Source organism: Dipodomys spectabilis, unplaced genomic scaffold (assembly GCF_019054845.1).
Source record: "Dipodomys spectabilis isolate Male_0828 unplaced genomic scaffold, ASM1905484v1 ptg000069l, whole genome shotgun sequence".
NCBI lineage: Eukaryota > Metazoa > Chordata > Mammalia > Rodentia > Heteromyidae > Dipodomys > Dipodomys spectabilis.
Window position 1 is genome coordinate 24307152 of NW_024870746.1, and position 26290 is coordinate 24333441.

At 52.9% G+C, this 26290-nt stretch overlaps 1 protein-coding gene across 2 annotated transcripts; it reads right to left on the reverse strand.

The window, feature by feature from the left end:
- Window positions 1–211: 211 nt before the first annotated feature.
- On the reverse strand, window positions 212–26290 carry Mfsd4a (major facilitator superfamily domain containing 4A). 2 transcript variants are annotated; one of them, XM_042682305.1, is made up of 10 exons: window positions 26009–26290; window positions 13592–13790; window positions 12875–13135; window positions 9276–9441; window positions 8837–8952; window positions 7364–7537; window positions 4828–4975; window positions 3128–3198; window positions 2297–2417; window positions 212–1113 (listed from the first exon to the last, which is right to left on the reverse strand). In XM_042682305.1, exons 1-10 carry the CDS (start codon window positions 26236–26238, stop codon window positions 1070–1072), a joined length of 1530 nt encoding a protein of 509 aa, XP_042538239.1. In that variant the 5' UTR covers window positions 26239–26290; the 3' UTR covers window positions 212–1069. The 2 variants fall into 2 exon arrangements, with proteins under 2 accessions (XP_042538239.1, XP_042538238.1); XM_042682304.1 differs by having other exon boundaries at window positions 212–1125.

Genomic DNA, 26290 nt, shown 5'->3' on the forward strand with positions numbered 1-26290 from the left:
GCTGCACCTGGCTCCCTGGGGGAGCAGCTGCGCTTGGCAGCTTTGGCTGCAGAGTGTTTGTGGACGTAAATACTCCACCACGGCCAATCGTAGCTACTAAATGCCTTCACTGAGCGCCTGGAGCTGGGGGGCAACCGGGCTGCACTCCACCTCACAGTGACCCCCACCTCCCACGAGCACACGCATCCCAAACCTCAAGAGTTAGGAAATGTGAAGTGTTGAGCATTTATTGGCTTTGTTTTTACTTGGTTCGATAGGAGTTAACTTTTGGTTAGGGCTGTATTTAACAACCGGCTCTCAAAATGAAAACAGAAGGACAAAGCTGGTGTGAGCTAGCCACCAAATCGGTGTCCCAAAGGAGCAAGATTCAACTTCTCAGAAGTGGAGGTGTGCTTCAAGTGTTAGAGCTCTAGCCTTAAGCAAAAACAAAACAAGACACAAAACAAAAACAAAACTAAGGTAGGGTGAGGCCCTGAGTTCAAACCCCAGTTCTGGCACAAAAGAAACAAACAAAAGACTGAACTTCATGTGATATCTTAGGCTACCGAACTTCAGCAAGAACCAGAAGGACTCTGGACATAAATCCAGAGTAAAAAAAATCACATACATCCTTTGAACATGCCAGAGAACAACGAGATTTGTTTTGATTTAAAAAATATATCTATCTATCTACATGTAGTGACAATCATCAAGCTTTATCATTTCAGCCTATTTTCCCAAACGGAAACTAAAAGTGATCGCAAACCCAGGGTCTGGGTCCATGCATGAAGCGACGTGCAGCTGCGTCCTGTCCTGCCCTCCCCTCCGGGTGTTGTGGACAGCGGGTCTGAACCAGGGAAGAGGAGAGCAACTGGAAATGTCAGGTCCAGTCCGCATCTAATGATTTCCTGGGGAAGAACCCAGTACCGGAAAGTCGATTTAATTTCTTCTGTCCAACCGAGTGTAAGTGGATTCAAGCAAGGCAGGGAGGGAGGCCTGCCTCTTCCCTGCAGACGTCTGGCTTCCTATGAAGCGTGGTCACCTTGATGCTGAGGAGATTGGGGTCTTCACCTGCTTCCTGTACCCTTTTTCACCTTTGGTAGCACTCAGAATTCTCCAGGCCGAGTGGCTTGTCTTGGGTGGAAACTAAGAAAAGAAAGCAAACAGTTAAATAGAGCCGGCAGCGTGTCTCGGGATCTCCCAAATGCTGCAGCATTTTTCTGAGAGCTGACCAAGTTTCTTGTTCTCTGCCTCCGGGGCTCATTTGCAAGCACCGAGCAGAGGAACGAGTCAGATGTACAAGTTCTGGCAAACTTGGGGGAGGCGCTTTGTCAAGACTAGAGTCTAGGGCGAAGGGAATGTGCGTTTGTGTTTGCCTCCCATGAGAAAGGAATGCAGAGCCGGGTGCTGGTGGCTCACACCTGTAATCCTGGCTACTCAGGAGACTGGGATCTGAGGCTTGGGGTTCGAAGCCAGCTCAGACAGGAAGGTCTGTGAGATTACTTCCAGTTAACTAGCAAATAGCTAAAAGTAGAGGGCTGGCCTAGGTGGTGCTAAGGGCAGACCTAGACAGCGACTGCTACCTGCCACACTAGATGTCATTCCAGGCCTCAGTACTAAGTGGTTTTTCTTTTAGGGGGGGGGATACGTCCATCCAGTGAGCACACTGGGGGGGTGACTTCACTTAAGACCAGGCTGTGCACATGACTACAGTCCCTGCTGGAGAGGAGAGCTCTGGGCAGGAGGGCGGGGGAGTGGTCAGGATAGAGAACAGCCCGGGACTCCCCCTGCCCGGGGTCTGTGGGAGGGAGACTATTCTTAGGCGGTGATTCAGCCCCAAAGGAGCTTTTCTCTGCCATTTGGCCTGAAGGCCTCTTATTATTTTAATTTTTGAAGATGTGATTTGGATCAAAATCAAAATTCAGAGCTGTAAGGAGGGATGGCCAATGAGACAGCTCCGGCCAGGGAGGCAGGTTCTGCTGCCCCGGCCCTAAACAGGCTGGAAAGAGACTTTTGGCCCCTGGTTGCATGTATGGGGGGGATGCTGGAAGGTGAGCTCTTAGTCTATGCCCCTCTGCTCATGGAGAAACCATGGGTGAGCCCCCCCTTCCCCACCGGCCTTCAGAGCCCAGTGTGGCCATCCCAGGGAGAGCAGGAAGGGGAGGGAAAGGAAGCTGTAGAAAAATAAACATTTCCTTGCATTTTGCTTGGAACAGAACAGTATTTCCGGTGTATTAAGATCACCCCCACCGCCTTCCCTGTTTCCCCGCCCCACTCTGTTTTCCTCCCCTTGTGTAGAAACGGATTCTCTCCTTACCAGAAGAGAGCCCGGGGTGCATCCTGTGGAAAAACAGGAGTAAGACGTAAAAGGCAAAAGCCAGGCAGCCAAAGATCACACCACACACCAGGAAGCTGTAGCTGCCCTGGGCCTGGAAGATCTGCCAAAGGGGAAAACACACAGACACAGGCCATTAAAACTCCACGTGGGAGGTGAGCGGGAGCAGAACCTCCCAGAACCTCCCAGGCCGCTTGGCTTGGCAGACTCCATCAAGGTGAGACACCCCTCACCCCCCAACGGGAACACAGAGGAGGGCCGTCCTGGCTTTTCCAAGGTTATGCATCTGGAGCCAGAAAGTCCTGCCCGGAGGCTAAGGTTGGATCTGGCCACCCTTTGTAGTCTTTGAGCTGTGAGTTCTGGAACTTTCGATAAATCCCCACAGCGTCATGGGATTGCCAGTCACACCAGGTGTTTCTATACCCATAGGCCTAACTGGACAGGACCCAGGCTCTGAGTGTTCAAGCTTCAGAACTGACACACGCGTGTGCACGCGCACACACAAGATAGCAGGCAAAGCTGGTGTGTGGCACTTCCTGGCAGGAGGCTGGGGTCCCAGCAGCAAGGGTGGAGAGGACCCTGGGTGTGGGGCACGCGGTCCAGGCTCAGTACTCTGGGTCCCCTCCCGCCTCCCTGCCAGACTCCACCGATGTTTGCTTTGGACCTGTCTCCGGATTTCACATTTGGAGGCTCAGCTTTCAAGTGTGGCCTGGGGCCCTGCAGGCTTCCTGGGCTCAGGAGGCCCCAGCGTGGGTTTAGAGGGAGCTGGCTGTCACCTGTTGGAGGTGCCCTCCCCCACAGGGCCCCACATACCAAACCGACCAGCATCTGCAGGGCCATCTCTCCAACTCCAGCCCCCGTCACCAGCACCGTGGTTGCACAGCCTGCCGGACACAGAGGCTCTGGTTGGACGGCGGCAGCACAATGAGGGCTGGCAGCCCCGGCCCTCACTGACTCGCCGTTGACAACCTCTTTGGCAACAGGGCCCTGACTTCAGAGTGAGTCTTGGAGATTTGTCTGCCTGGGCTGGCTTCAAACCTCCATCCTCAGAACTCTGCTTCCTGAGTAGGTTACAGGTGTGAGCTGCCGGTGCCTGGCTTTCATTTGGATGTGAATAGCCACGTGTAATAGATTCTCAAGAAGTCAACAGGGAGAAAAACTGCTAAAAGGATTATTTTCAGCTACTTTTCCTGGCTGCCTGAAAATATGCTTGTGCAATTTGAGGACTATTTTGTTTTTCTTTTGCCAGTCCTGGGGCTTGAACTCTGGGCCTGAGTGCTGTCCCTGAGCTTTTTGTGCTCAAGGCTAGTGCTCTAGCATGTGAACCACAGCTCCACTTCCCGCTTTTTGTGGTTAATTGGAGGTAAGAGTCTCACAGACTTTTTTTTTGCCCAGGCTGGCTTCAAACTGCCATCCTCAAATCTCAGCCCTGAGTAGATAGGATTATAGGCGTGAGCCACCAGTGCCCAGCAGTTTGAAGATTTTGTAATGAGCAGATACTACTTTTTTGGGTATTCCTGGTATTTGAACTAAGGACCTCCTACTTGCTAGGCAGGCACTTTACCACTTGAGCTACATCTCTAGCCCTGCTTTCATAATTAAGAAAAACTTAAGGCTGGAGATGTGGCTTAAGTGGTAGAGAGTTGCCTAAGCAGCTCCGGGCCCTGAGTTTCAACCCAAAGACCACCAAAATGAATAAGCAAACTAGTGTATTTTGAAAACAATGTGGAAATTTATGATAGAAAGTGTTTTATTCCTAGTGACCAGTGATGACGCTGGGTGTTAACGTTATTTGGGCGGTTTTTTTGGGTTTACCCTGTCTCATGACTGGATAACCAGGTTGGATAAATGCGCTGGTTGCTCTACCCCTGATACACCAACCTCCTTGCCCCTCTAAAGAAATCACTCACCTTACAGCTGAATTGCTAACCACTGGATCATTTCCAGTTACTTCTATGGGTGATGATAAGCATGATCATTTTTTAAGGCGGGGTGCCAGTGGTTCACGTCTATCATCCTAGCTGCTCAGGAGACTGAGATCTGAGGATCATAGTTCGAAGCCAGCCCAGGCAGCAAAGTCCATGAGCCTCTTATCTCCAATTAACCACCAAAAAGCCAGAAGTGGAACTGTAGCTCAAGTGGTATAGCGCTAGTATGGAGCAAAAAAGCTAAGGGACAGTGCCTAGGCCTGAGCTCAAGGCCCCCCCTCCAACCCCCCCCCACAATGGATCTCATCTGAACACACTTAGCAGGGAGGCTAAGGAAAGGGGTAATAAGTTTTTGCTTTGAATTTGGCACACCCCTGATGCACACTATGTCAGCATATCCAGAGATATTCCCACATGGATAAAAAATAAAATGGAAAAGAATGGCTAAGGGCCTGTGTGGCCTGAAGTGGCAGCCGTCCTCCTTTATGAAAATGCCCCTGCCAGTCAGGAGGTGGGGTAGGGACCCTCCTGCTGGAAGACACACAGGAAGACCGGTGTAGGAGAGGAGGCGTCCCCGACACTCACCTGTGTATTGGAGAATGTCCTCCGTGTAGGCCAGCATGCTGGGGAAGGTACTACTCAGGAACAGGCCCAGACTCGCTGTCCCCGCAAACAGGAAGATGACATTGTAGGAGAAAATAAGCAGCAACAGGAATGTCACCACCACGCCCACCTGTTGCAGAAGTGGCGGCCATTAGGAACCAGAAAGCTGGGCATCCCAGAGAAAGGAAAAACCAAGGGATTCTCTCTCTCCCTGCTCCAGGAGCAGAGCAGAGCTGTGTGACTTGATCGCCACCTTGTGGACTGACCAGGCACTGCAATGTTCATAGTCAAGCTCAAGGAGACACAGGAAGGTCCTGTGTGTGTGTGTGTGTGTGTGTGTGTGTGTGTGTGTGTGTGTGTGTGTGTGAGAGAGAGAGAAGATGCTGGGATAGAACCCAGGACCGCAGGCATACCAGGTGAGTGTTCTACCACTGAACTATCCCCAGTTCTATGTGTGGGCATGTCATACAGTCCTAAGAGATGACGATCTTCCATAGTATTCTACAGCTTTGAGGGGAAATGTCCTGGACTTGGTTATGTTCTGGATCTAGTTCATTGGCAGAGCATGTGCTTAGCATGTGTGAAGCCCTAGGTTTAATCCCCAGCACTCAAAACAAAACAAAACAAGAATATATTTAGTTTCAGGGCCAAGCGTGGTGGCTTACACCTGTAATCGTAGCTATTTGGGAGGCATAGGAGGATTGAAGTTCAAAGCCAGCCTGGAAAAGACTTTGCTACATTTAGCAAGATCCCATCTCAGCAAATAATCTGGGCCTGGTGGTGTGTGTTCACCTATAATCCCAGCTATCCAGTAGATATTGCGAAGAGTTTTGAAGTTTGAGGCTAGAACCTTACATGAAAAGTGGGCTGGGGACGTGGCTCAGGTGGTAGCACCTGTCTGAAAAGTGCAATGCCCTGATTTGAAGATTGTGGAGGAAAAAAAAAGATTCAGCTTCTTTTGAAACCCAGGGCCCTAGCCAAATGGCTCTGCTGAGTAGGCTAATATTGTTCTTCAAGAGGTCTCCTGATGGCCCCGTGCAGTGGCCATTGTCTAGAGCAGGGGATTCAAGAAGCCATTAAGGCCAACTAGACTAGTTCCATCGCAGCTCTGAACTGGCAGAAATGCACAGGAAACACAAAGAAGCCAGCCAGCTTCTGTTGGCTGCCACTGTGTAGCAGTGAACTGCAAAAAAATCTCAGGTCGAGGATGTCACTGAAGAGTACTTCAAACACAAGAAATGAGCAAACTAGGGGCTGGGAAGGTGGCTCAGTGGTGGAGTGCTTGCCTTGCACGCATGAGGTCCTGGGTTTGATTCCTCAGTACCACATAAACAGAAAAAGCCAGAAGTGGCTCTGTGGCTCAAGTGGTAGAGCACTAGCCTTGAGCTGAGGGACAGTGTCCAGGCCCGGAGTTCAGGCCCGACGACTGACGACTGACAAAAAAAAACCCAAAAAAGAATAAATGAAATGAGCAAACTACGAAACTTGGTTCTGCCAGGTACTGGCAGCTCACACCTGTAGTCCTAGCTGCTCAGGAGGCTGAGATCTGGAGGATCATGGTTTGAAGCCAGCCTAGGCAGAAAAAGTACACAAGACCCCATCTCCAAAATAACCCCCAAAAATAGCAAGTGCAAGGCCCTGAGTTAAAGTTCCAACAAAACAAAGCAAAGCAAAGCAAAACAAAACAAAACTTGGCTCTCCAGGAAAAGAACAAAGCAGCATTCTTGCTATCCTTTTTTTTTTTTTTTTGGTCAGTTATGGGATTTGAACTCAGGGCCTGAACACCTTCCCTGAGCTTTTTCTCTCAAGGCTAGTACTCTACCACTCCCAGCCACAGCACCACTTCCAGTTTTCTGGTATGGTTCGCTGGAGATAAGAGTCTCATGGACTTTCCTGCTGGGCAGGATTTGAACTTGGATCCTCAGATCTCAGCCTTCTGAGTAGCCAGCGACTAGCTTATAGTTCCAATCTTGAAAGACCGTGTGATAAAGGCCTGGTCACCAGAACAGTGTTCTAGGAGGTGGTGGGACCTCACGGGAGGCCCCTAGGTCACTGGCAAGCCCTGGAAAGGGACTGTGGGTCTCCTGCCTCCTGCTTCTGGCTTGTGAGGTGAGCAGCCTCCTCACCACACTCCCACACGGTTGCAGCCATACACCCACCGCAGGCCCAGAGCAGCGGCTCTGCCTGCTGGGGATGCAGCCTGCAGCGCCAGCCAGAGGAATCCTCTGCCTCCGGAAGCATGCCAGGGACGGAAAGCTGAGCCGCTGGGGCCCATCCCTGTAGCTGCTCACGCCCTAGTCATTCTTTTCCAGCAGGAAACATGTCAGAATCTTTCTCTTTCCCAGTCCACCAGCACCCAGGCCTCTCCCTCCCATGTCTGCGCTCGGGGGACATCAGCTCCCTGGATGCTGCCCTCACTCTTCTATTTTTCCCATTAGTCACGTAAACCCAAGCAACTGTCCTGGGGCAGTGGTAGACAGAAGCAGCGCATTGCAGGTCTGTAGGCATGGCCACTTACCACGTTGACGAACACCATGGTGGCTGGCCTCATTCTGGAGGAGATGGGAATGGAGGCGAGCCGCCCCAGGGTGATGAAGCCCCAGAAGAGACTGGGGAGGTACCCGGCTGTCTTGTGTCCAACGGACAGCGGCTTCTCCACTGCATAGCTGTACACAAAGGCAGAATACGCCCCCTGTGGGGAGCAGGCCTTGCTGAGCACACCTGAGCCCGGCCTGGGCACAAGTCGGGGGCTGACAGGAGGACCGACTGACCCCGTCTCCAGAGGCTCAGCAGGAGCCAGGGGCCAGGCCGGCGCTGAGGCTAGCACCTGAGGTGCGCAGGTTGGGGGGGGGGCCCAGGTGGGTCTCTGCAGCTCCCTGGGGGTTTGGGCAGACAGGTGCTTGCTCTGTAGCTAAAAGAAAATGGTGTGCACACCTCTCGTTTTCCAGATGAGAGAGAGCAGGGGAAGGTCACCCAAGGTCACCTTGGGAGCTGGACGTCAACCAAGTGTGTTCTCCAGTACTTTTCACCAGGTCATTTGGGTTTTTGTTTGTTTGAACTAAGGGCCTTGTGCTCGGCAGGCAGTGCTTTATCACCTCAAACCTACCCTCAGCCCTTCAATAATTGAAGTTATTTTATTTATTTGTTTTTGTCGGTCGTGGGGCTCGAACTCTGGGTCTGGGCGCTGTCCTTCAGCTCTTCAGCTCAAGGCGAGTGCTCTACCACTTGAGCCACAGCGCCACTGCCACTTTTCTGGTGGTTTATTGGAGATTTAGAGTCTCATGGACGTTCCTGACCAGGCTGACTTTGAACCTCGATTCTCAGCTCTCAGCCTCCTGAGTAGCTAGGATTACAGGTGTGAGCCACCGGCGCCCGGCTAACTGAAGTTATTTTTAAGATAGGGTCTTGTGTTTTTATCTCAGGGTTATCCTTGAACTACACCTCCACTTCCAGCAATTTGGTAGAAGCTAATAGCCGGAGATAAGAGTCTCTTGGACTTTCCTGTCTAGACGGGCTCCAGACTGAGATCCTCAGACCTCAGCCTCCTGGGTAGCTAAGATGACAGGCGTGAGCCACAGAGCCCGGCGGCGCCGGTGGCTCATGCCAGTTGCAAGCTTGAGCAGTGAGGCCTGACAGCACAGCAGGAAGCTGGGCGCTCTGCCCTCTAACCGGAAGAACAGGACTCTGCCCCCCTGAAAAATGCGGATCCCCGATAACCAGTAAAACAGACAACCCACCCACAAAAAATAAAAACAGGCCAGCGAAGATCCAAACAACTGGCCGAGACAGAGAGCCTGGGCTTTCTGTGGGTGGTGAACAAACTTGGGGTGTGGAGGGAGGGACATCACCGCCAAGGAGCCCACGATGAACCTGCAGACCCCAGAAGGAGGTCTGGAAGACTCCATGCTTCTCTCTTCCCTTGCTGTCCAGGCCCGGTGTGGAGATGAAGGCCCCCCCCCCCCGCCATCCGGGCATGCTCAGACAGACTCACCGTCATCCCGTCCGTCATGAACAGCACCAGGGCCGCCGAGATATGGATGGCAAAGAAGGAGCAAGGGGCTTCCCGGAAGTTCCTTCTCTGGCAGCAGCTGAACAGGTCCTCGTGCCCTGGGGGAGGCGGGAAGAACAGGGCTGAGGCTCCCTTCCTGGGCACCCTGGGTCAGGACACAGAGGGGTCCTGGCGGGCCAGCCCCTGACCGCCTCCATGCCTCCACTTCTACACTCTGTGAGCAGCAGCCTGCGTCCTTGTCCCAGTCCTTGGCCAACCTCGACTGACTCAGAGATGCCAAGTCATTTCCCCAAGGTAACACAGCCAGGGCCTGGGCCAGGTGAACGTCTCCTGTCCCATGAGCCTATCAGGGCCCAAGATTGCTCTACCCATGACCTCCAGGGCGGGCCTGGAGACTGGGATCATTCACAGGGGCCCCCACCTGGGTAGAGTTGAAACTTTGGGGGTAGCGAGGAGGTGTCTTCCTTCTCCGGGGGCCGTGTCTCCAGGGCCAGCTCGTCCGCCGGCAGGAGCAAGGGCTTCCTCTGGGGGCAGGTGAGCAGCCGTTCCTTGGACAGCAGGAAAAGCACAGCCAGGGGCACCGGAAGCTGGGGGGCGGAGGAGGGTCACGTCAGGCTCGGTCTTCCTCCACCCGTGTGCTGCCACCCCCATGTGGCATATAGTATGGCCACGTGGCTCCCATTTCAGCAAAGAGCCAGCTCCAAAGCCGGGCACTGGCAGCTCACCCCTGCAATCCTAGCTACTCAGGAGGCTGAGATGTGAGGATCATGGCTCAAGGCCAGCCCAGCCAGGAAAGACTACAAGATTCTTATTTCCAATGAACCACCAAAAAAGTGAAGCTGTGACTCAAGGGGTAGAGTGCTAGCCTTGAGCAAAAATAAAAGCTAAGGGACAGCTCCAGGGCCTTGAGTTCCAGTCCTAGGACTAGCAAACCAAACAAAAGCAACAGTCAGCTCCAGTCCACTAACCAGTCCCCTCAACCCCTGCTGGCTTGGGGTAAATGCTGCCCAATCCTGTCATACCCATTTCCTTGAGAAGACAGAAAGGCTTTTCAAAGCCTGGACCCAAGAGGCAAGGAGTCCTAGCCATGCGGCTGGCTGGAGCAGGTGAGGTTACAGCCTGGTGTTCCGGCTGTGTGGGGAACGCCTCCACCCCAGGTCCTGCCCAGCACTGCCCTGCCCAGAGGGCACAGAGCTCTGCTTCACTCTGCTTTGTACCTGGTGTCTAAGGTTAGAACACACACACACACACACACACATTCCTTTTGGTTAACAAATGCATGTGCACAATCACGCCAGATGCATGTCAACATTCAGGTCTGTGCTCATTATGCTGAGACACTTAGTCTCTCCTGAACTCCCCAGAGAGCTTCCTCCGAGGTTGCCTGGAGAAGCAACCTCCCTCGGGGGCCCCGCCTAGATCTAACCAAGCTTGCCACTCCGAAGCTCTTTTTTATTTTTATTTTTGTCAGTCATGGGGCTTGAACTCTGGGCCTGGGCGCTGTCCCTCAGCTCTCCAGCTCAAGGTGAGTGCTCTACCACTTGAGCCACAGCGCCACTTCTGGTTTTCTGGTGGTTCATTGGAGATTTAAGAGTCTCGTGGACTTTCTTGCCCTGGCTGGCTTTGAACCCCGAAGCTCTCTGCCGGGTCTAAGCGCTGTCCTCCGTGCTCAGCTGCAGCTCCGCTCCTTTTGCTTAGGAAGGGGAGCAGCCCATGCAGCTGCAGAAGGCTCTGAAGGTCGGTGAGCACCGTCACTGAGGCCAGGCAGAGATGGAAGCTGACTTGATGCTGCCCTGGGGGATCCCCTCAAACAAGCAGGGGTAAAGCCCAAGAGCGATTCTGAGAGCTTTTGCATGCACTCAAAAGTAGGTAAGGGCTGGGACCGTGGCTTAGTGGTAGAGTGCTTGTCTAGCATGCATGATGCCCTGGGTTCAATTCCTCAGAACCACGTAAGTGGAAAAAGCCAGAAGTGGCTCTGAGGCTCAAGGGGTAGAGTGCTAGCCTTGAGCAAAAGAAGCTCAGGGACAGCGCCCAGGCCCTGAGTTCAAGCCCCAGGACTGGCAAAAACAAACAAACAAAAAGTCCAGGTCAAGGCTGGATATGGTGGTACACACCTATAATCCCAGCTATGGAGAGGTGAAGCTGGGAGGATGGCTTAAGTCCAGGGGTTCAAGCTCAGCCAGGATTACATTAGTGAACGCCATCTCACGAAGCAATGACAACACAAGTCGCGATTGGCCAGCCTCTGGCAGCTGTGAAGCCGGGAGGGAGTGGGAAGAGACCAGGCCTCTGTCCCCAGAGAGTCCAGGCCTGACTGGGGGTGGGGGTGGGGAGAACTGGTTGCTAGGGAAACAGGAAATGTATACTGAGGCCTGCAGAGGCAGAGGCCTGGGAGAAGGCCAGGCGGACACAGCTGGAGGAGGGAGGTCACTCAAGTGGGGTTTTCCAGGGAGGTGGGTGGGAAAGGCTTCCCAGTGGCAGTTTGGTTGGCAGCATTCAGAGCTCCAGTGCCAGCCCAATGCCAGCTAATGCCATGTGGGTGAGCATGGCCATGCCCACTGTATGCACAGCCTCGTTTTCTTCCTTCATTTTCACATACAATCCAGGGGGAAAATGTGGAAATCCTTATGGCACACAAGTTACACACACACACACCCCCACTCCCCCGGCTGGATGTATGCAAGAGAGAGGGGAAACCCCGGGCTTGAGCAGGGCCTTGGGGTTGCCAGCCTGCAGAGCAGCCTCTCCTTCTGCAAGCCCCACCCCTTAAGACACAGGCCCAGAGCTTCATTGCTTCAAACAATGACAGAGCTGGGCAGAAAGGGGAAGAAACAGAGGGCGCTGCGCATTGATGAGAGCCCCCCAGGAGTTTCTGGCACAGGGAAGAGGGGTTACAGAGGAGCAATGACTTTGGTGGGTCTGGGAGTCAGGGCTGCCAGCTCTACTTCCCTCTTTCTAGACCCTTCTCCAGGCCTTGAGCCAGGGAAGGTTGAACATCCTCTCTGGGGCTGCTGCTCAGCAAAACTGGGGGGTGGGGGGGCTCGAGGGCTCCTTTCAGGGTAGACAATACCCCTGGAAGGCCAAGTCAGCCTGGCACCAAGAGGCTCTGCACCAGGGAGACAAGTGGGAACTCTGTCCCCCGACAGACTCCCACCCAAGCGCCATGCTCCAGGAGGCCAAGGGACACTGCTCAAGCTGGGGTGTGGGGGGGTTCACCACCTACTCTATGCTCCAATTTGGACTCATGTGAGAGACCCCATTGTAAGGTCCACCCCAGGAAGGCGGGGCAGACTCCTCCCCCCTCTTGGTTAAGTCTCTGCCCAGTACCTGCATCACCTAGGCAACCGGCACACCTGGAAGAAGTCACCCCCCCCCCCCCCCAGGTCACCTCCTGGGCCAACTCCAGTCAAGCCTCCCATCGGACCGCGGGAGGGTCCCAGACTCTGAGGTCACATCCGAACCCAGTGTGGCCACACCTTTCACCCACCTGGCCACACTTTCTCCTCCCCCGCCCCTGCCCTGCACCCCCCCCACTCCCCCATCCCCCGCCCCTCTGCTTGCCCCTTTCAGCCATGCGCTCTCCACCACGCATGGCCCCTGAGCAGTTCAGAAATAAAACTTCTCTTCCTGCCTGAATACCAGATGGCGTTCTCATTTATCAGCAACCTATTTTAATTTACCTTACACCCATAGGGGGTGTCCTTACGGCCCAGTCACAGAGAGGAGGTGGCCTCTTCCCTCTGCTTCTATGCTACAGGCCCGGCCCTCTGCGGCCATCTTGTCTCCACCCCCAGCCTCCACTGTACCTTCCTAGAGAGCTGCAAACACAGCTGGTCACCACTGAGGGACCTTAGCGATGGCCCCAGCAGGCCAGTTCTCCGTCCCTCGGGCCTCCTGGGGGCACACCTCAGCCCGGGCATGTTTCTCAGAATCTCAAGTTTGCACCGTGGGAGCTGGGTGGGGGTGGGGCACGGGATGCACGCGTGGTCACGGGGTCCGCCCCCTCCCCATCACACTCACATTGATGAGGGCCATGATCCAGAAGGCGTAGGACACGCGGGTCTCGGCCCCCTCCTTGGTGGGCAGCCCAGGGACCGTCTGGTTGGACCAAGGCTGGGCTCCTGCGTGGTGCTGGCCTAGGACCCGGGAGGTGTGGAACGGGTGGCTTCTGGAGGTGGCATTGGCGGTGCTATTGTCAGGGAAGCAGTTGGCCTCGGACAGGAAGGGGTCAGCGATCAGGGGGCTCAGCAGAGCACCGAAGCCCACAAAGAAATGCAGCACCTGCGGATGGGGAGGGGTCAGATTTTAGACTTCCACTCAGTATGTGTGTGTGGGGGGGAACCTCCCCTTGGCTTCAGCTTGTAGCCCAACTAGGGAGTCTGGCTCTGGAGAAGGGAGGAAGAGAGGCAGGAGAGGAAAGGAGAGGAGGAAGAACCCCCTCTTACCACCCTCTAGGGGCCCTGGGGGAGAGGGTGGTCCCCTCTTTCTTGCCCTCTTCCTCTCCCAGTCTTAACCCTCATCTGAGACTGTTACATCTACTTTCTCCCCCACCAGGAAGGAAATAATAAAGAGATTCCTTCCAAGTGGGGTTCCTAAGGCAGCCCTCCCCTCCTCTCTTCCCCCCAGGGATTTCTGGGGGGTGAATTGTTTTACTGGGCTCAGTCTCCACTCTAGCCCTAGGCCCAAGGCCTGCAGGGAGCCATGTGGCCCAGGGAACTCCCCGCTCGGCTCACTCACCTGGAGGAAGAAGGCCGAGTCCTTCTGGTACATTCTCACCAGCTGCATGTTGGCCACCGTGTCGATGCAGCCCATGGCCAGGCCGGCCAGTGCCATGACAGAGGCGAGCACTTTCACGTCTCGACAGAAGGGGATAACCACAAACACCAGGGAGATGGCCAGGGTGGAGGTGAAGAGAGCCCATAATGACTGGGCCAGGCTGGGGTAGGGGAGGGCTGGGGTCAGTGGAGGGGCTCAGAGCCTTGGGATGAGGCTCCCGCTCCAGCCCACCACTGGCCAGTGGCTTGGGAAGCCCAGACTCTTCCCCCATGTGGTAGAGGTGGGAGGGAGCCCGCTGTGGGGGTGTGGACAAGCTGTGGAAGGTTCCTATCTCCTCAGAGGACAATCCTAATCCCACAGATGTCATGAAATGCAGCTTGACACCATGCCTAGATGTTATTATTATTATTATTATTTTGTCGGTCATGGGGCTTGAACTCAGCACCTGGGCACTGTCCTTGCGTTTTTGCGCTCAAAGCTAGCTAGCGCTCTACCACTTGGAGCCACAGCTCCACTTCTGGTTTTCTGGTGGTGAACTGGAGATATGAGTCTCACAGACTTTCCTGCCTGGGCTGGCTTGAGACTATGCCCTTCAGATCTCAGCCTCCTGAGTGACTAGGATTACAGGCTTGAGCCACCAGAACCAACGCCACAGACTGGTATTTGGGCGATGCGGTGACCCTTCTAGCAGGCAGGAGTCAGGGGCTCTGTGTCTGGCATTTTCTGGGATCTGTCTGCAAGGCTAATGGGGATGAGGAACTTGGGCATCAAGAAGGTTCTGGATGTTGAATGCTGGTGGTGCACCTCTGTAATCCTAGCTACTTAGAAAGCTGCAACCTGAGGATCATGGTTTGAAGCCAGCCCAGGCAGGAAAGTCTATGAGACTCTTGTCTCCAATCAGCCACCAAAATGGCAGATGCGGTGCTGTGGCTCAAGTGGTAGGGTGCTAATCTTGAGCAAAAATGCTCAGGGACAGTGCCCAGGCCCTGAGTTCAAGGTCCAGGACCAGCACACACGCACACACACACACACACACACACACACACACACACAGGGTTCTGTAAGTTGTGGAAGAACTGTCTTGGATTATGAAAATCTGGAGGTGGGTAAGGGTACAGGGACACCTCTCCACAAGTTTCCAACACTGCTACCCAGCCGCTGTGTCATTTGCTGGAGCAAGCCTCCACCCACCCTCTTGGCTCTCAGCCACCACATCCAACCCCATATCTGATTAAATCCTCTATCAGAAGAGCTCTGTTGATAGCTGCAGTTCGTTATTTTGTTATTTTCTCATTTCCTGGCTGATCTGTCAGGGAGATTGCTTTTCATGACCCTTGTCTGTTCCCTGCACACAGCCTGGCGGGAGTGGCGGGGGGGGGGGGGGGGGGGAGGGGGAATACTGTAAGGCCTGTGTGACAGAGGACACATGGAAAAGAAGGTCCTGCTAAGGAATTGCTGGCTGTTCTGGTCCCACCCTGGCTCTCCCTGCTGTGACAGTCTCCAGCCCTGACAGCTGGCTCTCTCTGTCCCTCTGCCCATTGGGTGATGGCCACTGGACCACCAGGCACCTCTTTCTGCACGCAGGAGCAGGCCCCACGCCTCAGGTCCTCCTCCTGGGTACCTGATACAGATGCAGGGGTGCAAGGATACTGCTGACCTCTCACAATACCCCCCCCCCCCCCCACACACACACACATACAAGGCAGGCCAGAGGCTGGGAAGGTGGCTCAGTGGTAGAATGCTTGCCTTGCATGCATGAGACCCTGGGTTCGATTCCTCAGCACCACATAAGCAGAAAAAGCCAGAAGTGGCTCAAGTGGTAGAGCACTAGTCTTGAGCTGAAGAGCTGAGGGACAGTGCCCAGGCTGAGTTCAGGCCCCACAGCTGACAAAAAACAAACAAACAAACACAGGCCAGGCAGCCTTCTGGGTGGCCCAACCTCAGGGATAGTTAAGATGACCCCTATGAACACCCTCAAGTGTCCCCCCCTCCAGTGACAGACACTGCATTTCCACCACTTCCCTGACCACTTTGCAGTAATGGAAGGAAACTTCAGGTCAAATGCAAATGCTCTCTCAAAGAATTAACACCTTCTCATTATTGCCTTATTAAAAACAAAAACAAAAAAAAAAACCTAGGTAAGGCTGGACACCTGTGGCTCACGCCTGTAATCCTAGCTACTCAGGGGGCTGAGATCTGAGGATCATGGTTCAAAGCCAGCCTGGGCAGGAAAGTCTGTGAGACTCTTATCTCCAATAAACCACTAGAAAACCAGAAGTGGCGCTGTGGCTCAAGCGGTAGAGCACTCATCTTGAGCTAAAGAGCTGAGGGACAGCGCCCAGGCCCAGAGTTCAAGCCCCACAACCGACAAAAAAAAAGAAGAAAGAAAAGTCCATGAGACTCTTATCACCCATGAACTACCACAGAAGTCAGAAGCAGAACTGTAACTCAAGTGGTAGAGTGTTCAGCCTTTAACATAAAAGCGCAGAATCAATGCCAAGGCCCTGAGTTCAAGCCCCAGGACTGGCATAAAAGCAAAGGCAAACAACAACACACACATACAAGCAACAACAAAGACAAACAACATGAAAATAAGAATAAACAACCAGGTTAGGACTGGTAAGGCACTTGCCTGGCACCTACTACCATTGGTGAGGCCCTGGGTTCCATCCTTCGCCCCACCAAGACAGACAGACAGACAGACAGACAGAGGAAGAAAAGAAGGAAGGGAAGGAAGGAGGCAGGGAGGAGGGAAAGGAAGCACCTGAATGCAAGTGGCTGGGTACAGCAGTCAGCATGGGGCAAAGTCCTGAGGGGATGGGAGCTGGGGTCAGTCAACTGAGATAGGAAGGAACTGGGGGAGGTGTGGGAACGGAAGCGGTGCATAATAACCAGCCTGACGGTGTACATGAGAACCACCAGTGTTTGTTTATACTGTCTCAGATGCTCCGTGTACATTGTAACACTGTGGAGGAGACTTCACACTTACGCTATCTGACCCATGAGGATGCTTAACTAAGTAGCTATATAGTTTGGACCAGCCCAGGTGTCCTGGCTTCATGCTGTATGTACATGCATGTGTGCACGTGTGTGTTGTGTGTGTATGTGCACATGCATGCACATCAGGTGCTGGTCATGGACCAGCCAGACAGGGGCAGAGGGGTGCCAGCAAGAGGTCTTTGATCAACAGGGCTCTGCAGCCTTGGATGGAGAGCATGCACCTGCTGGTGTCACCACAGCTCCAGATGCTGCTACTGAACGCTGGCCCTACAGTAGCACAAACATGCTTCCCACTGGATTACTGCTGTGCCCTGTGAAACCCAGGCCCAGCCCCCTGTGTGTGGCCCTGACAAGGCTACTCAGTCCAGGCTGAGAACGTTGCTGGTGAAACAGGACAGTGCCTGAGGGATCTCTGATCAGCCACCCACACAGGGCGGCCTAGGGAAGGGACTGGAGACGGTCAGACACTGATGCAGGAGTATTGCTAGATTATCTGATGGAGGCGGCAGAGACAGAGTTGACGGATAATGTGGTCAGGCCATGGTAGCTCATGTCTGCAAATCCCAGTGACTCAGGAGGCTGAGATCTTAGGATTGCTGTTCAAAGCCAGCCAGGGCAGAAAAGTCTATGAGACTCTTATCTCCAATTAACCAGCAAAATAGCTGGACTGGAAGTGTGGATCAGGTGGTAGAACAACAGCCTTCAACAAAAAAGTTGAAAGGTGAAGGGGTTGAGAGGGAGTAGAAGGCCCTGAGTTCAAGCCCTGTTACCAGCACACGGAAGTACACACACACACACACACACACACACACACACACACACAGATACTGGAATAATAATTTTTTTTTTGGTGGGTCATGGGGCTTCAATTCTGGGCTTGTGCGCTATCCCTGCGTTCTTCAGCCCAAGGCAAGTGCTCTACTGCTTGAGCCACAGCATCACTTCCAGTTTTCTGGTGGTTCATTGGAGATAAGAGTCTCACGGACTTTTCTTCCTGGGCTGGCTTTGAACCATGATCCTCAGATCTTAGCCTCCTGAGTAGCTAGGATTACAGGTGTGAGCCTCCGGCGCCCGGCTGGAATAATTATATTATTAATAAACAAAGAAGGTTGGAGTGATCCGTGAGAGGCTCAGGAGAAGGGAACTGAGAAGCCTGCTGTACCCATGATCCTTTTCACCCTGTCATTCCAGAAAAAATGTCCATGAGGCTTTTTTTTGTTTTTTGTTTTTGCCCTTGGCCCAGTGATAAAGCAGGCATGGGAATCCTTCCTGTGCCTCCCTCCAGGCTCTGAGCTGAGATCGGAGCCAGCTGCTTGCAGCTGGTAGAGAGGAATGAGCCCACACATGGCCCGGGATCTAAGGATCCAAATTGGGACATTTGTTCCACAGGAAGTCTTGGTTTTGGATCCCACCCTCCCTAGTTGCTTTAGCAGGGCTGTGTGCTTGGGTAGTTCCCCAAAGTGGCCTGCACAAATGTCTTCAGAATAATACATGGATACCAAGAAAGAAGTCCTGCACACATCCTAGAGCCAGACTGAGCTATATTCATTGCCTGTTGTAAATGGTTTGGCCAATGGCCCCTTCCAGGAATGGCAGTAATTGAAAATGATGGAATAATGTCAAAAGACTTGCTAACAAGGATGTAATGGGACAGTCATCAGAAGATGGGCTTCTAGGCCCACCTCTAGAGACTCTTCTGAGCCAGTTTCTCCTATAGTAACATGGGGCCAGCATGCTCTCCTTCTCTGAGCTGCTGGCCAGCGTCCTTCCCAGTGCTCACCCCTAAAGCTGGTTCTGGGCCCGGGGTTATGTGCCCAGGAAAAGAGGGCAGGGATCAGTGTCTGCTCCTCTTCCTCCCAGGCCCATCTCTAGCCCGGCTGCCACCCCCTCTGCAGTGACATTAGGAAGCTAGTCCCAGTGTGCTGGCTAAAGTGACTGCAAGGACCTTAGAGTCCTGTTCATTTTAGGGATCAGGAAACCGATGTCTGGCATGAAGACAGTGACACAGAACTGAGTTGAAGCTGGGCGCTGGTGGCTCACGCCTGTTATCCTCCCTACTCAGGAGGCTGAGATCTGAGGATTGTGGTTCTAAGCCAGCCTGAGCAGGAAAGCCTGTGAGATTCTTTTTTTTGGGGGGGGAGGGGGGGGGTCCGGTTGTGGGGCCTGAACTCTGGGCCTGGGCTCTGTCCCTCAGCTCTTCAGCTCAAGGCTAGTGCTCTACCATTTGAGCCACAGCGCCACTTCCGGCTTTTTTCTTTTTGCTTATGTGGTGCTGAGGAATCGAACCCAGGGCCTCATACATGCAAGGCAAGCGCTCTACCACTGAGCCACATTCCCAGCCCTTGTGAGACTCTTATATCCAACTAATTACCAGAAAATCGGAAGTGGCATCGTGGCTCAAAGTGGTAGAGCACTAGCCTTGAGTAAAAGAGCATAGGGACAGTGCCCAGGCCCTGAGTTCAAGCCTCATAACTGACAAAAAAAAAAAGAAGAAGAAGAAAAAAAAAGAAAAAGAAAGAAAGAATGAATGAACGAATTGAGTTGAGTTGAGACCGAGTGGACTCCCAATATAGGCAAAGGCCAAGAAAGTACACCATTGTCTCCCCTCCTCTCTGCCCCCCCCCCCCAACATACACACACTGTTTATTTGGGCCAATTACAAGAGAAGTCTCCTTCCCCCAGGCCTAGGAAACCTATGTCAAGATGCCTGAGAAACGGCCAAGTTACTTATTAATGTCTCTAGGTAGAGGGGCAAATGGGGGAGGGGAAGGGCAAGAACGGGGTCCTCCCTCTTGCAGCCTGGCTGTGCCTGTTGGAGTTCCCTGCTGGGCAACTCTGTACCCTTGAATTCACTGCTGACCCTGGTTCACCTTGGCGATCTGCCTTACCCAAGTAGTCATGTGCCCAAGTCACACCTCAACCTGGCCCTGCCTTGGGCCCCTGTCCTGCTTCCAAGTGTGGTGAAAAGGCAGGTGGTAGGTAGGCCCATCCTGCTCTGCAGCCCTTCATTGGGAAGAAGGCCACTGAAGCCCAGCCCCATACTACCAAGACTGGCTGCGGGTCTGGTGGCTGGGACATCCTCATGGTCCAGCTCAGGAGCTTCTTGGTCACAGGGGAGAGTCTTAGGACCCCTTGTCCCCCACCTCCTTTGAGGACCAAGACAGACAGCAGAAGGGAGATGGTGAGGGCTGCCCCTCTCCTCCTCCTCTCCAATTCAAAGGGGCATGCAAAGTCTTGAATGAATGGCATGGGGTTCTGGACACAGGGCATCCCAGGGGAGGTGGTAGATGGTCCCATCTGAAGCCATTTACAAACCTCTCAGCTCGTTCAGAGGCTTGAGCTAAATCATGGGGGATCCAGGGGAGGGGCAAACCAGCCCATCTTTGGGGGAGGTCCCAGTCTAAAGCAGGACCACCCTGAATCTTGAACTGGGGGAAGTGTATGCACCTTAGACTTTAACCTGCCGGCTGTCTGCATAAAACATCTCCCATTCTCCCCAGGTCTGGCTCTTTCCTATCACTCAGCAATCAGCTCTAATGTCACCTCCCCAGAAAGACCGTCCCTGAGCACCTAGGTAAAGAAGTTCTGGTCTCAACCCTGGCATTCTCCATTCCTGCTCTGCTTCATTTCCTTCTTCTGATCAATCTAATATTCCTCTCTAGAACATGAGCTCTAGGACAACAGGGGTCTTGACATTATCTGTCCTAAAACAAAGTCTGGCTTAAGAGACATTTGTTGAATGCACAAATTAATTAATTGATTGGAAAAGTTTTTAAATTGAAAAGAATAACAACAACAACACACTATAGCCAGGTGTGGTAATCCTAGCGACCCAGAAGGCTGAGAGCTGAGGATTGCCGCCATTCAAAGCCAGCCTGGGCAGGAAAGTTCGTGAGACTCTCAAAGTGCTGGAGTGTTAGTCTTGAATGGAAAGAGCACAGGGACAGCACCTAGGGCCTGAGTTTAAGCCCCATGACCAACAAAAAACAAACAAAAAAGCTCCACTGTAAATCCTAGCTCGTTGGAGACTGAGATCAGGAGGGTGGAAATTATAGAGCAGCCAGGGCAGAGCAGTTCATGAGATTCCATCGCAACAGAAGAAGCCGGGTGTGGTGGTGAGTGTCTGTCACCTCGCCTGGGCAGGAAGCAAACCAATAAGAGGATTATGTGGCCCAGGTGCATTCCTGGGCAGGAATGGAGCCTCAAAAATAACCAGTATAAAACAGGATTGGAGGCGTGGCTCACTGATAGAGCACTTGATTAGCAAGAGCAAGGTTCTGAGTTCAAACTCCCATACCATCAAAAACAAAGCAAACAAACAACAAAAAAACACCCAAATTGATTTGTGTAGCATAAAATTCATAAATATTAGTGTAACATAAAAGAAAAAAAGAGAAAAAAATCACCTAGTTAAATGTACGGTTCAATGACTTTGTCTAGCATATTCTTCTTCTTCTTTTTTTTAAAATTGGTCATGGGGCCTGAATGCTGTCCCTCAGCTCTTCAGCTCAAGGCTAGCATTCTACCACTTGAGCCACAGCACCACTTCTGGCTTTTTCTGCTTATGTGGTGTTGAGGAATCGAACCCAGGGCCTCATGCATGCAAGACAAGCGCTCTACCACTGAGCCACCTTCCCAGCCCCCATATTCTTCTTCTTCTCCTCTTCCTCCTCCTTCTTCTTCTTCCTCCTCAGAAAGAAACCCTGTATCTGTTCATAGTTATTCCTCTAGCCCCTCCACAGTCTCCTCCAGCCTTAAACAACCACTAGTCCACTTTCTGTGACTACAGATACCCCTAGGCTGGCTATGTCATGTAAATGGAACTCTATCTACGTAGTTTTTTTGTGAATGATCTGTTCTCTTAGCACAATGCCTAGATGATACAATATGTTATTATATACATAAACCATTTTCCCACCCTTTTGATCACAAATATTGAGGTTGTTTCCATTTGCAGGATGGGGTGGGGTGGGAGGGTACTAAGGCTTGAACTCAGGGCCTTTTGCTTTCTCTTAGCTTTTCCCCTCAAAGCTAGCTCTATCATTTGAGCCATAGCTCCACTTCCAGCTTGTTGCTGATTAATTAGACATAAGAGTCTCATGGACTTTCCTGCTTGAGCTGACAATAAACTATGATCCTCAGATCTCAGCCTCCTGAGTAGCTAGGATTACAGGCGTGAGCCACCAGCGCCCGGCAAGGGCAAATGTTTTTTTAACTTCTCTTGGAAATCACTTAAAAGTAGATTTTCTGGTTCTCACGGTAACTTCATGTTGAGACTTTGTGTGTGTGTGTGTGTGTGTGTGTGTGTGTGTGTGTGTGTGTGTGTGTGTTGGTCCTGGAGTTTGAACTTAAGGCCTAGATGGTGTCCTTGAGCTTCTTTTGCTCAAGGCTAACACCCTACCACTTGAACCACAGTACCACTTCTGGCTTTTTCTGAGTAGTTTGTTGGAGATAAGAGTGTAATCAACTTTCCTGCCCAGCCCGGTTTTAAACTGCAGTCCTCAGTCTCCTGAGTAGCTAGGATTTATAGGCATAAGCCACCACCGCCTAGCTGAGTTTTAAAGCAAGAGCCATAACTGGTTCTGGATGCCCAGAAAGGGGTGGCATGGGTCTGTGGCCTGCTGCAGGGTGAGCAGGCTCCTGATGGCACAGGCAGAGGACTTCTAGGAGGAAGGCCAATCAGAGCCAAGCTCAAGGAGAAGAAATAGCTTGTGTTCGCTGGGCATTATGGGGCTTTGAGGGGTAAGGGAGTGTAACTTGTGGGGCAGGTCTGAGAGTACCTTTACAAATAGGCTAGGAACACTGGGTTTGCTACAAGGCACTGCCCTTAGTTGGGGCTAGTAAGATGGGACTTGAAGATTAGAAAGAATTTAAGAAAAAGAAAAGAAAGGGAAGTCCAATATGGCAAGGATATGGCCAATGTGTACAGAGAGGAGGCCAAAGGGAGGCTGGGGAAACTCTGCTGTCCCCTCTCTACCCTGACGCCTTGGAGATGCTGCCCAAGGTGGTTAGACAGGTCCCAAGAGACCAGGAAGTACAACAAAAAACCCTCTAACCTTTTATCTAAATACCCCTTCCCTATTCTCGCCCCACAGAGCACACTACCTAGTCACCCTGCCAACCAGGTGGATTTTGCTTCTCTTTGCTGAAAGATTTCCTAGTCTTTAGGTCTTGCTCATATTCTTCTGTCTGACTGGTACACTGCCCCTTCCCCTTCCCTTGACCATACAAGTGGTGGCCATGGTCAAGTCTTGGTCTCTGCTAGAAGCCTCAGAGTCAGTGAGAGAGAGGGGGAGGAGGAGAAGGGGGAGGGGGAGGAGAAGGGAGGAGGAGGAGGAGGAGGGAGAGGGGAAGAAAAGAAGAGAATGAGGGGAGATGGGGGGGGGAGGGTGGTGTATCTCTGAGCAGGGAGAGGGTTCAAGTTCTGCCCTGGGTCCAGCTCTCCATTTGCTGTCCCTCCAATGCCTGCCCACCGGATGGAGGCGTCTAGAAGCCCTATCATCTGGACTAAGTAGTAGGCAGGCCCTAGAGAAAGAGGTGCGGCTCTTCCATGTGTCATTCCTCACTCACACTCCCCCACACCCTCGCAACAGCTGGCCCTCGAAGAGATTTGTTAAAGCAATCCCCCCACTTCCCAGTGCCAGCCTGACACACTGGCTGGTAATCACTTAAGCTGAAAAGCACTTCCTTGCAGGACCTTAGGATTTCAACAGAGGCACAGCTTGGAGCTTTAGAGCAGGTGTCAGGGCTGAGGCACTGTCCCCAGTGTGTGTGTGTGGCGGGGGAGGGGGAAATGGCCTGAAGTGCCAGGAGTTTGCTCAGGGGTGAGACTATTGCCTCTGCTCATGATCACCCCTGCCATTCTCCATTTCCACTGGCAGTCTGCTTTGCTCTTTGCAGAAGGAAAGAGTGCTTGGTGATGACATTTTATTGGGGGGTTGGGGGGTGGAAGGACTAAGGTTCAGAATTTAAACCTGAACCACCTGCCTTCCCATGAGGCTTTCGTTTATTTGTGCCAGTCCGTGGGATTGAACTCAAAGCCTGCATGCTGTCTTTTAGCTTTTTTGCTCATGGATGCTGCTCTACCATTTGAGCCACAGCTCCACTTGAAGTCTCATGGACTTTCCTGCCTTGGCTAGCTTTGAACTGTTATCCTCAGACTTATGCTGATTACAGGCTTAGCTAGGATTACAGGCAGGAGTTTTTGTTGTTCTTGTTTCTATTTTGTATTTTGAGACTGGGTCTTCCTATGTAGCCCAGGTTGGCCTGAAACTCATAATCCTCCTGTTGTCTCCCAAGTGCTGAGATGTTAGGCAGGTACCATCACACCGGGCTGTACTTCCTAGCCTCTGTTTCAGCTTTATGGGTAAACTGGAGACAAGAGTATTAGTCTGCAAGACTGTGGTAAAGATGAACTAGGTTGATACAAATCCAGTACTAAGCAGAGTGCCCAAGATGAACTCCTTTCTACAACTAATATATGCTAATACAAACAAAATAGAATAAACAGTGCTCAGGACACAGCAATGCACAGGGAAGTTTGTTCATACTGTTACTATTGCCTTTGTCTTTACTGTGAGTCACTTTCCTTGTTCAGGACCCTCTCTGCTCCCTGATCAGAGTTCCAGTGGGGGAACAAAGGCACAAAGGTAGTCAGGAAGAGATGGCCCAATTGGTGTGTACCTTGCTCATTTCAGACCAACAAACCTGCAAACCTGTCACTTACAATTATCCTTATTCTCCTGCCTGCTCTTACATTACACAGGTTCCTAAAAAGTAGGTAAGACATTGTAAGTCAAAATACCAAAGTACAAGGCAATAAACACCTCGGAGAATGGGGGGAGATGCGATACAATGGCAGAGCCTTGCATTGAGGCCCTGGGTTCCATCCCCAGCACAGCAAACACAAACACTAAATCAATAACAACAAACAACAACAACCACCCACTGTATTTAGAGATACTCTGCTTCATTTCTGATTAATGTCTAGGCAGAATGAGCTTGAGCTTTTTCTGAAGATGTTCTGAATCTCCTGTACACCTGATCCTACACCAAACTCACTGGCAGGTACCTGGAGACTTCCTTTGCAAGGCCTTGTGCATAGTAAGCAAATGCTAGACCATGCAGCTGCTGCATATAAGCAAGCCTCAAACTGCTTCTGAAGAGAATTCTTCCATTTTTAAGAGGGCTTTGGTAGAAATGGGGTGGTGGTGGTGACTATTCCCTAACCGTTTAAGTTTGGTAATCTGGGGTCTACCTGCACAGGACACCACCTCCTGCACACCTCCAGGAGGATATGGACCCCAGGGTCAGTTAGCCCTTTGGCCTAGACCGGCCCTTCTGGAGGTCTTTGGGATAGCCCAACTCTGCTGAGCTTGAGCTGAGCTGAGCCTCCTCAGCCCACCTGCTGGCTTGAGTCCCTGCAGCCAGGGAAAAGAACTCAGCCAGAGCCAGGATTTAGGGTCATGACCCAGTAGCCTCTGGAGGGTAATTCATCCATGCTAGCCTGGCCTTCACAGGACAGCGAAGGCTGATCCTTTCCCAGAAGGACCCTGGGAGGTGGTCCTGCCAATTAGCCAGGAAAATGATGCTCTGCAGGGTATCCAAAAGGGCAGCAAGTGGGGGCCATACCAGAAGGAGTCCAGAGCTCTGCCCAGGCAGAAGAGCAGCAAGGGAAGGCACTGAGGAAGGAAGGTCCCATACCAAGCTGTGGTGAGAGGCTATGCACCTCCCGGGCTGGCTCAGAGGCCCAAGGCTCTGCCTCCGGGGGCTGGTGCAGGAACGGTGATCTGGCTCCTTCCGGAGCCACCAGCTCCATGGCCACCTGAGCAAAGGGACAACCTGTGCCAATTGATGTGGAGTTAACTTTGCGCGGAGCCACTCATGGGCGCCTGGTCAAACCACTCGCCAGCCTGGGCACCTGGCACTGCCTCTGAGCTGGCAATGTCTTTCCACCTCATTGCCAATTTCCGCCCCTGGTGGCTGGGGCACCAACCTCAAAGGAACTGCACAAGAGGGGGTCTCCCCTCCCCACCAACACAGAGCTCCCCACTCCTCTACCCACAGGCTGGAGGATGGGGGGGTAGGGAGCCTGGACTGGTTAGGCACGCTGGGGGTGGGGATTTGAATGAAGACAAATAAAGGATCCAGGAGTCACCTTCAGTCCCCGGAGAGAGTTTTCCGGGGAGACCTGGGGTGGGGGCGGAGGCGCCCTGGAGCTAAGGCGGGGCACAGCTGGCCAAGCTGGAAAGCGGCCCCCCTCCCCCGGGAGGCAGGGGGAGAGCCGGCGGCCCCTCACCGGGCCCGGGATGGGGGTGGGGGCAGCGACAGGGAGGCGTGGGGAGGGTCCGCAGGGGGCGTGCAAGCGGGCACACTCACGTCCTCTTGAAGACACCCCCGAGGGCGCTGCCCAGCAGGAGGCAGAGCTGCTGCGAGAAGAAGACCCAGGAGATCTGGGGCAACGAGCTGTGCGTCTGGCAGCGCAGGTCCAGCAGCGTGGGCCCCAGGAAGGCGATGCACAGGCCGAAGCTGAAGAAGACGCTCCAGTAGGTGAGTGTGGGCTGCAGGTGGCGGCGGAGCAGCCCCGACACGCGACCGTCGCAGCCCATGTCTCGGCCGGCGGGCTCGCGGCTGCTGGCTCCGAGCGAGCCCGGTGCCCGA